The sequence below is a fragment of the Aquarana catesbeiana genome, linkage group LG10 (assembly GCF_042186555.1).
Source record: "Aquarana catesbeiana isolate 2022-GZ linkage group LG10, ASM4218655v1, whole genome shotgun sequence".
NCBI classification, from domain to species: domain Eukaryota; kingdom Metazoa; phylum Chordata; class Amphibia; order Anura; family Ranidae; genus Aquarana; species Aquarana catesbeiana.
In genome coordinates, this window is record NC_133333.1 from 4,665,648 (window position 1) to 4,678,966 (window position 13,319).

The 13,319-nt window shown below is 44.9% G+C and overlaps 1 protein-coding gene across 1 annotated transcript in view; it reads left to right on the forward strand.

Annotated features, from left to right (window-relative positions):
- Positions 1-8,415, forward strand: part of IFFO2 (intermediate filament family orphan 2) — a 119,109-nt gene extending 110,694 nt beyond the window's left edge. The window contains 3 exon segments of the mRNA XM_073601532.1: positions 5,106-5,194; positions 5,692-5,822; positions 6,800-8,415. Of these exon segments, the coding sequence (XP_073457633.1) occupies positions 5,106-5,194; positions 5,692-5,822; positions 6,800-6,905 (326 nt within the window). The 3' untranslated portion in view covers positions 6,906-8,415.
- The last annotated feature ends 4,904 nt before the right edge of the window (positions 8,416-13,319 follow it).

Sequence of the window (13,319 nt, forward strand, 5' to 3'; positions counted from 1 at the left end):
TTTTGGAAAGCGCAAAAATGGCCAGATCTGAGGTCCCCCTCCCCCTCTCCTCCTTTAAATATTATGGAACTGTTCATCTCTGTTTGGTTTGAAAAGTCCCTCATCTTTGGTGCCATGTTTCAAAGACCGGCTGCCCTTCCATGTCCTACCAACCGATGACCTCTTCGGATGCCTAGGACATGTCTTGCACCTGCACAGATTTCTGAGTACAGATAGGAGGAGAAAGCTGGAGGAGGTGTGGTCTGTGCTCTCTCCCTCCTCTCTGTATACAGGGGTTTGGACCTGCCCCCCCCCCTATCTCCTGCCCACACTGCACCTGTAGGGGGCAGTAATCAAGTTCTGCACAGTAGTCCTGAGCTGACCGCATTCCCATGTAATCTCCTATAGACAGACAGGAAGATGGAGAGAGAGAGAGGGAGAGGGGGGGGAGAGGGGGGGGGAGAGAGAGAGAGGGGGGGGGAGAGGGGGGGGGGAGAGAGAGAGAGGGGGAGGGGGGGGGGAGAGGGGGGGGGAGAGAGAGAGAGGGGGAGGGGGGGGGGGGAGAGAGAGGGAGGGAGAGAGGGGGGGGGAGAGAGGGGGGGAGAGAGACTATATTTTGGGGCTTTACCGCAGGTGCAGGGCGGTCACGCATGTGAAATTGCATGTTTTTCCACTCCGCACAAAAATGCGCTGCCTTTGGCAGACACATGGAGGTGCCATTTTAATGCCACCCTACACATCAAGCAAATGGGCATGAGTGCTCAACCTGGGGCCTTCCAACTGTTGCAGAACTACAAGTCCCATCATGCCTCTGCCTTTGGGAGTCATGCTTGTAACTGTTAGCAGCTTGCAATGCATCATGGGACTTGTAATTCTGCAACAGCTAGAGGGCCACAGGTTGAACACCCATGCTTTAACACATGCTCAATCACATGCTACAGGAGTACTATGTGTTTTTTGGCGCAGCACAATTTTTAAAAAACTGCTGGCACCTTCTTTTTATTTTTATTTTTTCTGCACATCTCACAAACCTAGATCAACCCATTAACAGAAAACACGATACACAGGAATGTGCAAAAAAAATGTATGTGCTCGGACGCTCCTCCTGGTGTGAATGAGCCCTCAGACTGGTGTACCCCCCGGGATTGTACACAATTCTAAAATGATTGTAAAAAAAAAAAAAAAATTATGTACACGGGACGTTTTTGAACGATTAAGGCCTCATGTACACTGCTCCCGGCTAATGGACATTTAGGAGCAGTTGGGCATTTTTTTTCAACTGCTCCTGATCTCTTATCTTATCAGTACATGTACACAGGATCCCCGATCTCTCCTCTATGTTATCTTATCAGTACATGTACACAGGATCCCCGATCTCTCCTCTTATCTTATCAGTACATGTACACAGGATCCCCGATCTCTCCTCTTATCTTATCAGTACATGTACACAGGATCCCCGATCTCTCCTCTGTTATCTTATCAGTACATGTACACAGGATCCCCGATCTCTCCTCTATGTTATCAGTACATGTACACAGGATCACCGATCTCTCCTCTGTTATCTTATCAGTACATGTACACAGGATCCCCGATCTCTCCTCTATGTTATCTTATCAGTACATGTACACAGGATCCCCGATCTCTCCTCTTATCTTATCAGTACATGTACACAGGATCCCCGATCTCTCCTCTATGTTATCTTATCAGTACATGTACACAGGATCCCCGATCTCTCCTCTGTTATCTTATCAGTACATGTACACAGGATCCCCGATCTCTCCTCTATGTTATCTTATCAGTACATGTACACAGGATCCCCGATCTCTCCTCTATGTTATCTTATCAGTACATGTACACAGGATCCCCGATCTCTCCTCTTATCTTATCAGTACATGTACACAGGATCCCCGATCTCTCCTCTGTTATCTTATCAGTACATGTACACAGGATCCCCGATCTCTCCTCTATGTTATCTTATCAGTACATGTACACAGGATCCCCGATCTCTCCTCTTATCTTATCAGTACATGTACACAGGATCCCCGATCTCTCCTCTATGTTATCTTATCAGTACATGTACACAGGATCCCCGATCTCTCCTCTGTTATCTTATCAGTACATGTACACAGGATCCCCGATCTCTCCTCTGTTATCTTATCAGTACATGTACACAGGATCCCAGATCTCTCCTCTATGTTATCTTATCAGTACATGTACACAGGATCCCCGATCTCTCCTCTGTTATCTTATCAGTACATGTACACAGGATTCCCGATCTCTCCTCTATGTTATCTTATCAGTACATGTACACAGGATCCCCGATCTCTCCTCTATGTTATCTTATCAGTACATGTACACAGGATTCCCGATCTCTCCTCTGTTATCTTATCAGTACATGTACACAGGATCCCCGATCTCTCCTCTGTTATCTTATCAGTACATGTACACAGGATCCCCGATCTCTCCTCTATGTTATCTTATCAGTACATGTACACAGGATCCCCGATCTCTCCTCTATGTTATCAGTACATGTACACAGGATCCCCGATCTCTCCTCTATGTTATCCTACCAGTACATGTACACAGGATCCCCGATCTCTCCTCTGTTATCTTATCAGTACATGTACACAGGATCCCCGATCTCTCCTCTATGTTATCTTATCAGTACATGTACACAGGATCCCCGATCTCTCCTCTATGTTATCAGTACATGTACACAGGATCCCCGATCTCTCCTCTATGTTATCCTACCAGTACATGTACACAGGATCCCCGATCTCTCCTCTGTTATCTTATCAGTACATGTACACAGGATCCCCGATCTCTCCTCTATGTTATCTTATCAGTACATGTACACAGGATCCCTGATCTCTCCTCTGTTATCTTATCAGTACATGTACACGGGATCCCCGATCTCTCCTCTGTTATCTTATCAGTACATGTACACAGGATCCCCGATCTCTCCTCTATGTTATCTTATCAGTACATGTACACAGGATTCCCGATCTCTCCTCTATGTTATCAGTACATGTACACAGGATCCCCGATCTCTCCTCTATGTTATCAGTACATGTACACAGGATCCCCGATCTCTCCTCTGTTATCTTATCAGTACATGTACACAGGATCCCCGATCTCTCCTCTGTTATCTTATCAGTACATGTACACAGGATCCCCGATCTCTCCTCTATGTTATCAGTACATGTACACAGGATCCCCGATCTCTCCTCTGTTATCCTACCAGTACATGTACACAGGATCCCCGATCTCTCCTCTGTTATCTTATCAGTACATGTACACAGGATCCCCGATCTCTCCTCTATGTTATCTTATCAGTACATGTACACAGGATCCCCGATCTCTCCTCTATGTTATCCTACCAGTACATGTACACAGGATCCCCGATCTCTCCTCTATGTTATCTTATCAGTACATGTACACGGGACCCCCGATCTCTCCTCTATTATCAGTACATGTACACGGGATCCCCGATCTCTCCTCTGTTATCTTATCAGTACATGTACACAGGATCCACGATCTCCCCTCTATGTTATCTTATCAGTACATGTACACGGGACCCCCGATCTCTCCTCTATTATCAGTACATGTACACAGGATCCCCGATCTCTCCTCTGTTATCTTATCAGTACATGTACACGGGATCCCCGATCTCTCCTCTATGTTATCTTATCAGTACATGTACACAGGATCCCCGATCTCTCCTCTATGTTATCTTATCAGTACATGTATACAGGATCCCCGATCTCTCCTCTATTATCTTATCAGTACAGGTACACAGGATCACCGATCTCTCCTCTGTTATCTTATCAGTACATGTACACAGGATCCCCGATCTCTCCTCTATGTTATCTTATCAGTACATGTACACAGGATCCCCGATCTCTCCTCTATTATCAGTACATGTACACAGGATCCCCGATCTCTCCTCTATGTTATCTTATCAGTACATGTACACAGGATCCCCCATCTCTCCTCTGTTATCTTATCAGTACATGTACACAGGATCACCGATCTCTCCTCTGTTATCTTATCAGTACATGTACACAGGATCACCGATCTCTCCTCTATGTTATCTTATCAGTACATGTACACGGGATCCCCGATCTCTCCTCTGTTATCTTATCAGTACATGTACACAGGATCCCCGATCTCTCCTCTATGTTATCAGTACATGTACACAGGATCCCCGATCTCTCCTCTATGTTATCTTATCAGTACATGTACACAGGATCCCCGATCTCTCCTCTATGTTATCTTATCAGTACATGTACACAGGATCCCCGATCTCTCCTCTGTTATCTTATCAGTACATGTACACAGGATCCCCGATCTCTCCTCTATGTTATCTTATCAGTACATGTACACAGGATCCCCGATCTCTCCTCTATGTTATCTTATCAGTACATGTACACAGGATCCCCGATCTCTCCTCTGTGTTATCTTATCAGTACATATACACAGGATCTCCGATCTCTCCTCTATGTTATCTTATCAGTACATGTACACAGGATCCCCGATCTCTCCTCTATTATCAGTACATGTACACAGGATCCCCGATCTCTCCTCTATTATCAGTACATGTACACAGGATCCCCGATCTCTCCTCTATGTTATCTTATCAGTACATGTACACAGGATCCCCGATCTCTCCTCTGTGTTATCTTATCAGTACATATACACAGGATCTCCGATCTCTCCTCTATGTTATCTTATCAGTACATGTACACAGGATCCCCAATCTCTCCTCTATTATCAGTACATGTACACAGGATCCCCGATCTCTCCTCTATTATCAGTACATGTACACAGGATCCCCGATCTCTCCTCTATGTTATCTTGTGTACATGTACACAGGATCCCCGATCTCTCCTCTATGTTATCTTGTGTACATGTACTGATAAGATAACAGAGGAGATATCGGGAGCAGCTGAAAAAAAAATGCCCAACTGCCTCTGAACGTCCGTTTAGCAGCCGCAGTGCACATGAGGCCTTAGAAAGCAGAATTCCTCATTTGTAACTCAGTTTTGGATACATCTCTCGCTGTAAATTGTATCTTTTTATCTGCAAAGTATTTACCAGTTCCATTGTCTGTATATTGTAGCCAGAAGAAACTCTGGGCAGTCTCATCCAGGAGACGGAAACGTTCCTGAAAACGCGGGACAAGGAGTATCAGGAAACCATCGGCCAGATCGAGGTGAGGCCAATCGCTCCGCGATATCATAGACCACCTGATACTAAATATATTGCTATGACCTCACTGTTATATATGGGAGAAAATCAGAACTGAATTCCCCCTCCCCCTTCCCCATGTGTATTTCACATAGAACGGCCATGAAAGAGATGTGAAGCCTTAGTTAACCCTTCCACCTCCCGCACCTGAAACATGTTAGGGTGACATCACTTTGCAGTGATTGGTTATTTTTTTTTTTAGACAAACTTGCAATATTCAGTTGCTTATGGGAGGTTCTTAAGGCCCTTCAGCGCACTCACTATTATTACTATGGAATGGCGGTCCAAATCTTATCTGATTACATGGCCACCGGTGAGAATTGCACATGATGTAAAATCAGCAGTACGTCCTGCAATAACTATGAACTGCAAATGATTGATGCCGAAAAGCCAATATCAATAGAACAATTATTATTGATGAATTTTTAGAGCTCATTGCATGATGTTTTTTCCATATTACAGCTGGAATTGGCGACGGCAAAAAGCGACATGAATCGGCATCTCCACGAATATATGGAAATGTGCAGCATGAAGAGGGGGCTGGATGTACAGATGGAGACGTGTCGGAGGCTTATAAAGGGATCGGTTGGCAGGTGAGGGGCACCACCGGGGGGGATGGTCACAGTGTCTGGATATACACAGGGACTGTGCTGAAAGATTGGGGTGGGTTCCCCGTGGCATGAGTTCTTTCCTGAAGGTTGAATCCGCAACATTGGAGCAAATGTGCTAAAAATCCTGAAAATGGAACCCGCCCCAATCACGAGACATTGCAAAGAGGCTTATCCTTTTCACTAGAAATTGTATTTTCACCCAAATTTATAACTGAAGGAAAAAGTAGCATTACCTAGAAATCAGCATCACCACCAAGATGAGAGTACAGCCTTACCATTCACTAGAGAGCGGTGACGTCGCTGCCTATCCATTCACTAGGGAGCGGTGACGTCGCTGCCTATCCATTCACTAGGGAGCGGTGACGTCGCTGCCTATCCATTCACTGGGGAGCGGTGACGTCGCTGCCTATCCATTCACTGGGGAGCGGTGACGTCGCTGCCTATCCATTCACTGGGGAGCGGTGACGTCGCTGCCTATCCATTCACTGGGGAGCGGTGACGTCGCTGCCTATCCATTCACTGGGGAGCGGTGACGTCGCTGCCTATCCATTCACTGGGGAGCGGTGACGTCGCTGCCTATCCATTCACTGGGGAGCGGTGACGTCGCTGCCTATCCATTCACTGGGGAGCGGTGACGTCGCTGCCTATCCATTCACTGGGGAGCGGTGACGTCGCTGCCTATCCATTCACTGGGGAGCGGTGACGTCGCTGCCTATCCATTCACTGGGGAGCGGTGACGTCGCTGCCTATCCATTCACTGGGGAGCGGTGACGTCGCTGCCTATCCATTCACTGGGGAGCGGTGACGTCGCTGCCTATCCATTCACTGGGGAGCGGTGACGTCGCTGCCTATCCATTCACTGGGGAGCGGTGACGTCGCTGCCTATCCATTCACTAGCATTGCATTGTTTTATATGAGATGGAATACAAAGGACTCACATTTCCATTTCTTTGTTTCAGAAATTCTCCGTCCACAAGTTCCGTGGCCAGCAGCGACTCAGGGAACTCAGACGAGATGCAGGACGAGTCTGATAAGGACGGCGAAGGAGACAGCGCCATCAGTTGATAAGGGACGCTATCATAAAAAAAAAAAACACACTTTTTTTTTTTTTTTTTTTTCCCTAAAGCAGAGATTGTGGACTAATCAGAGACTATCTTGGAGGATTCCCAGAATGCCCTCCAGACCTCCCTCCATTTATTTGGTGCTGTAAATGTCTATTCTTCTACAGAAAATTCTGTCAATAGAATTCTTCAAGACAAAAAAACAAAACCAAACAAGTGCTGTTTGATATGTGCCTTCCCCCTCCTGAGCCACCAATCTGTATAGAGGCCAGGCTTCCAGCATTGGAGAGTCCAGAGCGCCCGACGTTCCAAAACCGTCATTCTAAAGAGAAAACCACCTAAAAAGTTCACCGGGAACAGCTCCCCCTCCCGGCTAGACTGTGCCGTCACCTGATCCCACACAACTCTCAACTACAAAAATTAGAAGGATTTTAAAAGCGATGGTCGTTCTGGCCCAAAACTGATCGTTCACTCTTTTGGTTGATCGTGAAGTAGAATGTTTCTCTCTGTGTATTATATCTTGCAGGGACATGTGGGGGTGGACTGGTATAGTAGAGGGCCTGCAGGGGTGCAAGGACGATCCTTCGGAGCCCCTATGAGAAATAATAGGAAGACTGACAATTTTCGTTCATTTTCTCCAAAAAAAAAAAAAGGTGCATCAGACTTCTGGCCAGAAAAATTAGGAAGCTAATTTTTAGGAAAATTAGCTTAGCCCATTGGCTGGGCCATAAGTGAACGCTTAACCCCGATTTTTACATTCATAGCCCCCAACAGTGTTTCAGGCTAAACTTTTCCATAAAGGAAGCTGGAATCCGGCCGTAGTGAAATTTTTAGTATAAATATGTATATAGGCGTTCTCTGCTGAACACTAGTGACAATGACCAGGACCTCATAGCTGCTGAACACACCACATGGTGGCTTGTATTGTGGGGTGGAGGCTGTAGACGGCACTGGTTGGGGACACTATGCAATATGCTTGCCTTATGAGGATGAATGTTCGCCGTACACGATTGGAGGGGGGGGAGGTGTACGGCGGGTGATTTGTCGATAACGTAAACTAGGCTTAAAATTTAGAGCTTTCTTTGTCTGCTGCGCTTGGGTTAGGAACTGACACTTAATGTGTCTATAATAGATGAACCCGTGTACCTGGAATCAATGCAGATGGCCATTTTGTCTGAAGCTGAATCTGAAGGAGTCCACCAGTTCAGCTGGACCAACAGAATGCCAAGCAGAAAACAAAAAAAAGTAAATGCCATGTTGCAGCATTTCTTTTCTTAATATTTTTCAAAAGGTCAACACAAAACTTGTATAAAAACCACACACATCTGGTTATACAATGGTGGCGACAAATTGGTCTATAGAAGATCAGTGCAATGCTAGCTGCTGATTTGATTGGACAATTTAATGGTTTCATGCAAACTGGCCAATACTATACAGTGGTCTCCAAACTGTGGCCCAGGGGCTGGATGTGGCCCTTTTTTGCTTTTTTTTTTTTCTTTTTTTTTTCTTTTTTTTTTTTTTTCCTTTCTTTTTTTTTTTTTTTTTTTCCCCAGCCCTCAGGAAAATATTTCATCCTCTCACACCAATGATGGAGCATAATTCCCCCATTGACACCAACGAAGGGTCAAAATTTCTCCCACTGGCACCAACAATGGTGCACAGCTCCTCCCATTGACACCAACAATGGTGCACAGCTCCTCCCACTGATGCTGGGACATTTTTTTTACTTGCAATGGTCACAGTCCGGCCCCCCCAAAGTCTGATGGACAGTAATCTGGCCCGTTGTTGAGAAAGTTTGGAGACCCCTGCTATAGAGCATAAGAGACAGGTACACTTTTATGGTGGTGGTGCAAGACTGAAATGTCCGCTTTGGGTTTAACTCGTGTCTTGTCTTTAAAACTTTGAAATCGTAAGATTCTCGTTACGTAACATTAGTTTGTTCCGCTCTCCCATTTTTACACCTACTATAGTACTACTTTATCCATGCAAAGGACTGCTGGCAGTCAGTGCAAAAATCCTAACGCTATGGTTTCTGTACTTTACATCGGCGGTTGAACCCCTGATATAATGAATCGGCGGTTGGACCCCTGACATAATGAATCGGCGGTTGGACCCCTGAGATAATGAATCGGCGGTTGGACCCCTGAGATAATGAATCGGCGGTTGGACCCCTGAGATAACGAATCGGCGGTTGGACCCCTGAGATAATGAATCGGCGGTTGGACCCCTGAGATAATGAATCGGCGGCTGGACCCCTGAGACAAAGTAGAGGCTGTGAGCCAATGTATCCTCAGTTGGCGCTCTGAGACTTTGTATGGGCAGTAGGACCCCTGAGACAATGTATCAACAGTTGTCTTGGAGCTCCACCACCGATGCATTGTATGGCTAGTAGGACCCCTGAGAAAATGTATCAACGATTGTCTTGGAGCTCCACCGCCGACGCCTTGTCTTGGAGCTCCACCGCCGACGCCTTGTCTTGGAGCTCCACCGCCGACGCCTTGTCTTGGAGCTCCACCGCCGACGCCTTGTCTTGGAGCTCCACCGCCGACGCCTTGTCTTGGGCATCGTATGGGTAGTAGGACCCCTGAGACAATGTATCCTCACAGCCCATAACAGACATAACTCTAGAGATTCAGGCCAAGCAAAAGACTGATTCATTACGAGTCATATCTAAGTTCACGAACGGTGTGATTCTCTGCACATTGGACAGATCCACACCGCCATATACAAGACAATAGATCTGCTTTGGCCTGAATCCATAATTACTAAATACAAGTGGTTCTCAACCCTGTCCTCAAGTACCCCCACCAGGCCATGTTTTGGCAATTTCTGTTTTAAATTTCTGTTTTTGGAGATAAAATAGTTGTCCAAAATACCAAGCCATGAACTCTGATTTAAAGCACCTGTGCAAGATAAAGGAAAACCCGCAAACATGGCTTGTTTGGGGGTACTTGAGGACAGGGTTGAGAACCACTAGGTTGGAGGATACGACGTCCCAGCTTTCTAATGTCTGGAGCAGCCTATAAAGTTCAGTAAACCATGGCAGCCAATCAGAAGGCGTCTTTCAGTGCCAGTATGTTGGGGCCCATTTTCCTTTTCTATAATGCATGAACACCTATTGAAAAATAACAGGCCATCAAAACGCCCCAACAATCTGAAATGTGTTGCAGTATTCGGAAGGCAAGTCCCTATGGTGCGCTGTACACACTGCAGTGCATGCCTGTTGTCTTAGTGCGTTGGGTTGGCCTTCTTAATGACTGGCACAGCGGAAATGGATGCCAATTGTGTTGCGGTAACTGCAGCGCCATAGTGTGAATGGGTTCCTGAAGCTGCACAGAAAGACGCCCCCCGGTGGTCAGGTGTGACTCAGATTTACTACACTGTGCACATCTCCATCACTCGTATTATTGGGAAGTTCTCACTCGCTCTATGCTGCTCCCTGCTTAGTTTGGACTTTAAAGCCATTTCTGTATATAAAGAAGTAGAATTTGTAGGGCCTATTTATTTTTTTTCTTACCTTTGGTGGCCTTCTATCGTTTCATTAAACTCCCCTCCCCCCCATCATTAATCAGCTGGCCTCTCTCTCTCTCTCTCTCTCTCTCTCTCGCGTAGCCAAAGCAGAATGCCCTTTGTAGACCGCAGGGGGCGGGGCTTGGTAAAACTGCGCATGTTGCGGCATTTTCATGCAAAATTCAGCTTTGCATTTCGCTAGCACTTTTGTCCTTTTTTTGTGTTCGATGGAACTTTACTAGTGGGATCGTCTCAGATACTTCTGACTACAACTCTTATTAGAGTTCCAAATACATAATAACCATTTAAAAAAGAATTCATTTTTTTTTTCTGACAATATAGTATTGTACTCTCCTGTAGATGGTGCTGGTCACCCATTGGGCTAATGTGTCACTAAAGTACAGGGGGGGGGGATCCAGCCAAAACCAGCATTTTGTGTCCCCATTGGGAAGATTCCCCTCACTTCCTGTCCAGGTGATGCATATCACGGGGGAGGAAATGAAAATCTCCCTGACAAGGACATGCCAATGTTTACTTCATCTGCTCTAAAGGGATTGTTCAGTATGGCCTTTAGGATGAGGACAATAAAAAAGAAAAATATGAAAAAATTACTTTTTTTTTTTCTAACTTTACAAGTTCTATATTTATTCACTGTAACTCATATAATTGATACGATGTTTATAGTCAATCTGAGGGTTCCCTCTGCAATAAACGCACTTGAGAACCAAAATCTGTTGCATGCTTTTTGCAGTTTTACCAAATGCCCCCTCTAGTGGTGGAAGGGTGTAAATACCATCCCCTTATCCCCTTTGCTCATGTAAATAGGGCTCTTTTTTTTTTTTTTTTTGTTTTTTTTGTTTTGTTTTTTTTGTTTTAGTCACAAAACTTACCAAAAACCTGCTGGGGTTGCAAGTTGTTTGATAAAATGCTGCAGATCTCTTGTGTTTCAGCAGACTTGTAAATACTTCTTTTTGTATTTTGTAACAGACATGTCATATTGACATATTTTGTAGGCGATTATAAAGACTGTTTTATTATACTTTTTTTTTTTTTTTTATATATATATATATATGTGGGGGGACTGGAACTGTGGTGTTTGAGTTGACTGTTATAGAGCATAAGATGGAGGATGTGTATGGTGGGAAAACACGATACTCTGAGTCTAAAAACGGTCATGAAGAAGTCCCCTGGGAAATGTTTGGGGGAGTTTTTGCAAATAGGCTGGAAATACGTCTTCCCAAATCTGGTGTATTCCCCAAAATATGGCACTTTTTTTTTTTTTTTTTTTTACTTTAAACCAGAGAACCAACTAGAAGGTGGGATGCCCATCCGCGCCTAGGTGGGGGTGCCCATCTGCGTCAAGCAGCTTGATGACCATCCAGTGATCCAGACTATGAAAGGCCACTTCCTCTAGGGCGAGTTCTGATTTATTGAATTCTCCTTTTCTATTCCAGTTTATGCTCTCGGACCCATATCTGTGAGGTGGGGGTGGGGGTGGGCAGCCATGGTAATGGAGGTAAACATACTAGAGATGCAGAGGTGGCACAATGTGGTAATTTGCCATCATCCCCCATTTATCTAATACAATACAACGTTTCCATTCCTATGGGGTTTTAGAGGCAAAAAAAATCTTTTAACATAATATCAATCTTTTTACTTACAGTGGGCATAAGAAACAAAACCATAATAACAAATCAAAATAAAAAGTGGACATAAGATCAATTTTTTAGCTGATACAGTATGTATAGACTTGAAAATAGCCCATTTATGACACGACCCAGGCCAGGGGGTACATATGCACTAATATAACTCTTGGCTTGTCCATGGCAAAGCCCTGAATTGGAATGGAACTGACGCATTTTGAAATCAAAATGCATTGGATTTATTCCAGTTCTAGGTTTTGGCATGGACAAAGCCAAGCGTTCTAATAGCACATATGTATCCCGGCCTGGGTAGCGTCATCAATGGCCTATTTTGCTGTATGTACATACTGTATCAGCTGTTACAGTGATCTTATGCCCATTTGTATTTAAAGAGGAACTGCAGTCGGTCACATAATTTGTAATTAAAAACCTCTTTGCCATTCTGAATCTTCCCTCCAACCACTTTGCATATTATTTTATATATACTGTGATTCTGTACTTGCCAAATATGCTGCAGAAATCTCCCTCCACTGAGTCTGGCTGCAGCCACTTTAACTGTGGGCAGCTGAAGCTGCTGCCTGTTGACTTCCTGGATTTACACAGAGGCACACCTCCAACTATGCAGCTCTCATTGGCCCTCTTATCACTTATCCCCACTCCCTTCCTGGCAAACTCTCACGAGGGTGAGAGCTGTCCATGAGGACATGAGCCTAGGCCAGTGATGGCGAACCTTGGCACCCCAGATGTTTTGGAACTACATTTCCCACGATGCTCAACTACACTGCAGAGTGCATGAAAATCATGGGAAATGTAGTTCCAAAACATCTGGGGTGCCAAGGTTCGCCATCACTGGCCTAGGCCAGTAACCAGACAAGAAACAGGAAGTGGGCTGTATAAGGGATTTACTGTCAGAAAAAAAAAAATGTTTTACTATCCAAAGTTAAAATAGCAACAAAAGCAGAAGATTTATTAGATAGAAAAATGAAAAAAATACCGAAGTTCCCCTTTAACATAATATGGAAAAAATAAACTTATTTTACAGCATATTAAAGATTCTTTCCAGCGGGTGTAGAAACTTTTGTATTGTGATGATAACGGAAGGAGAGCATCAAACTGGATCACTGATTGGGGGTCCTGCAGACGTAGGTGGTGGGGCGACCCTCATAAAGGGGGTGACGGTAATAAGAAAAGCTTCCCTAATTTAAAGCTGGCTCTTGATTTCCCTAATTTACTTGTGGAAGGAATCGCTAAAATCTAAAGTCATT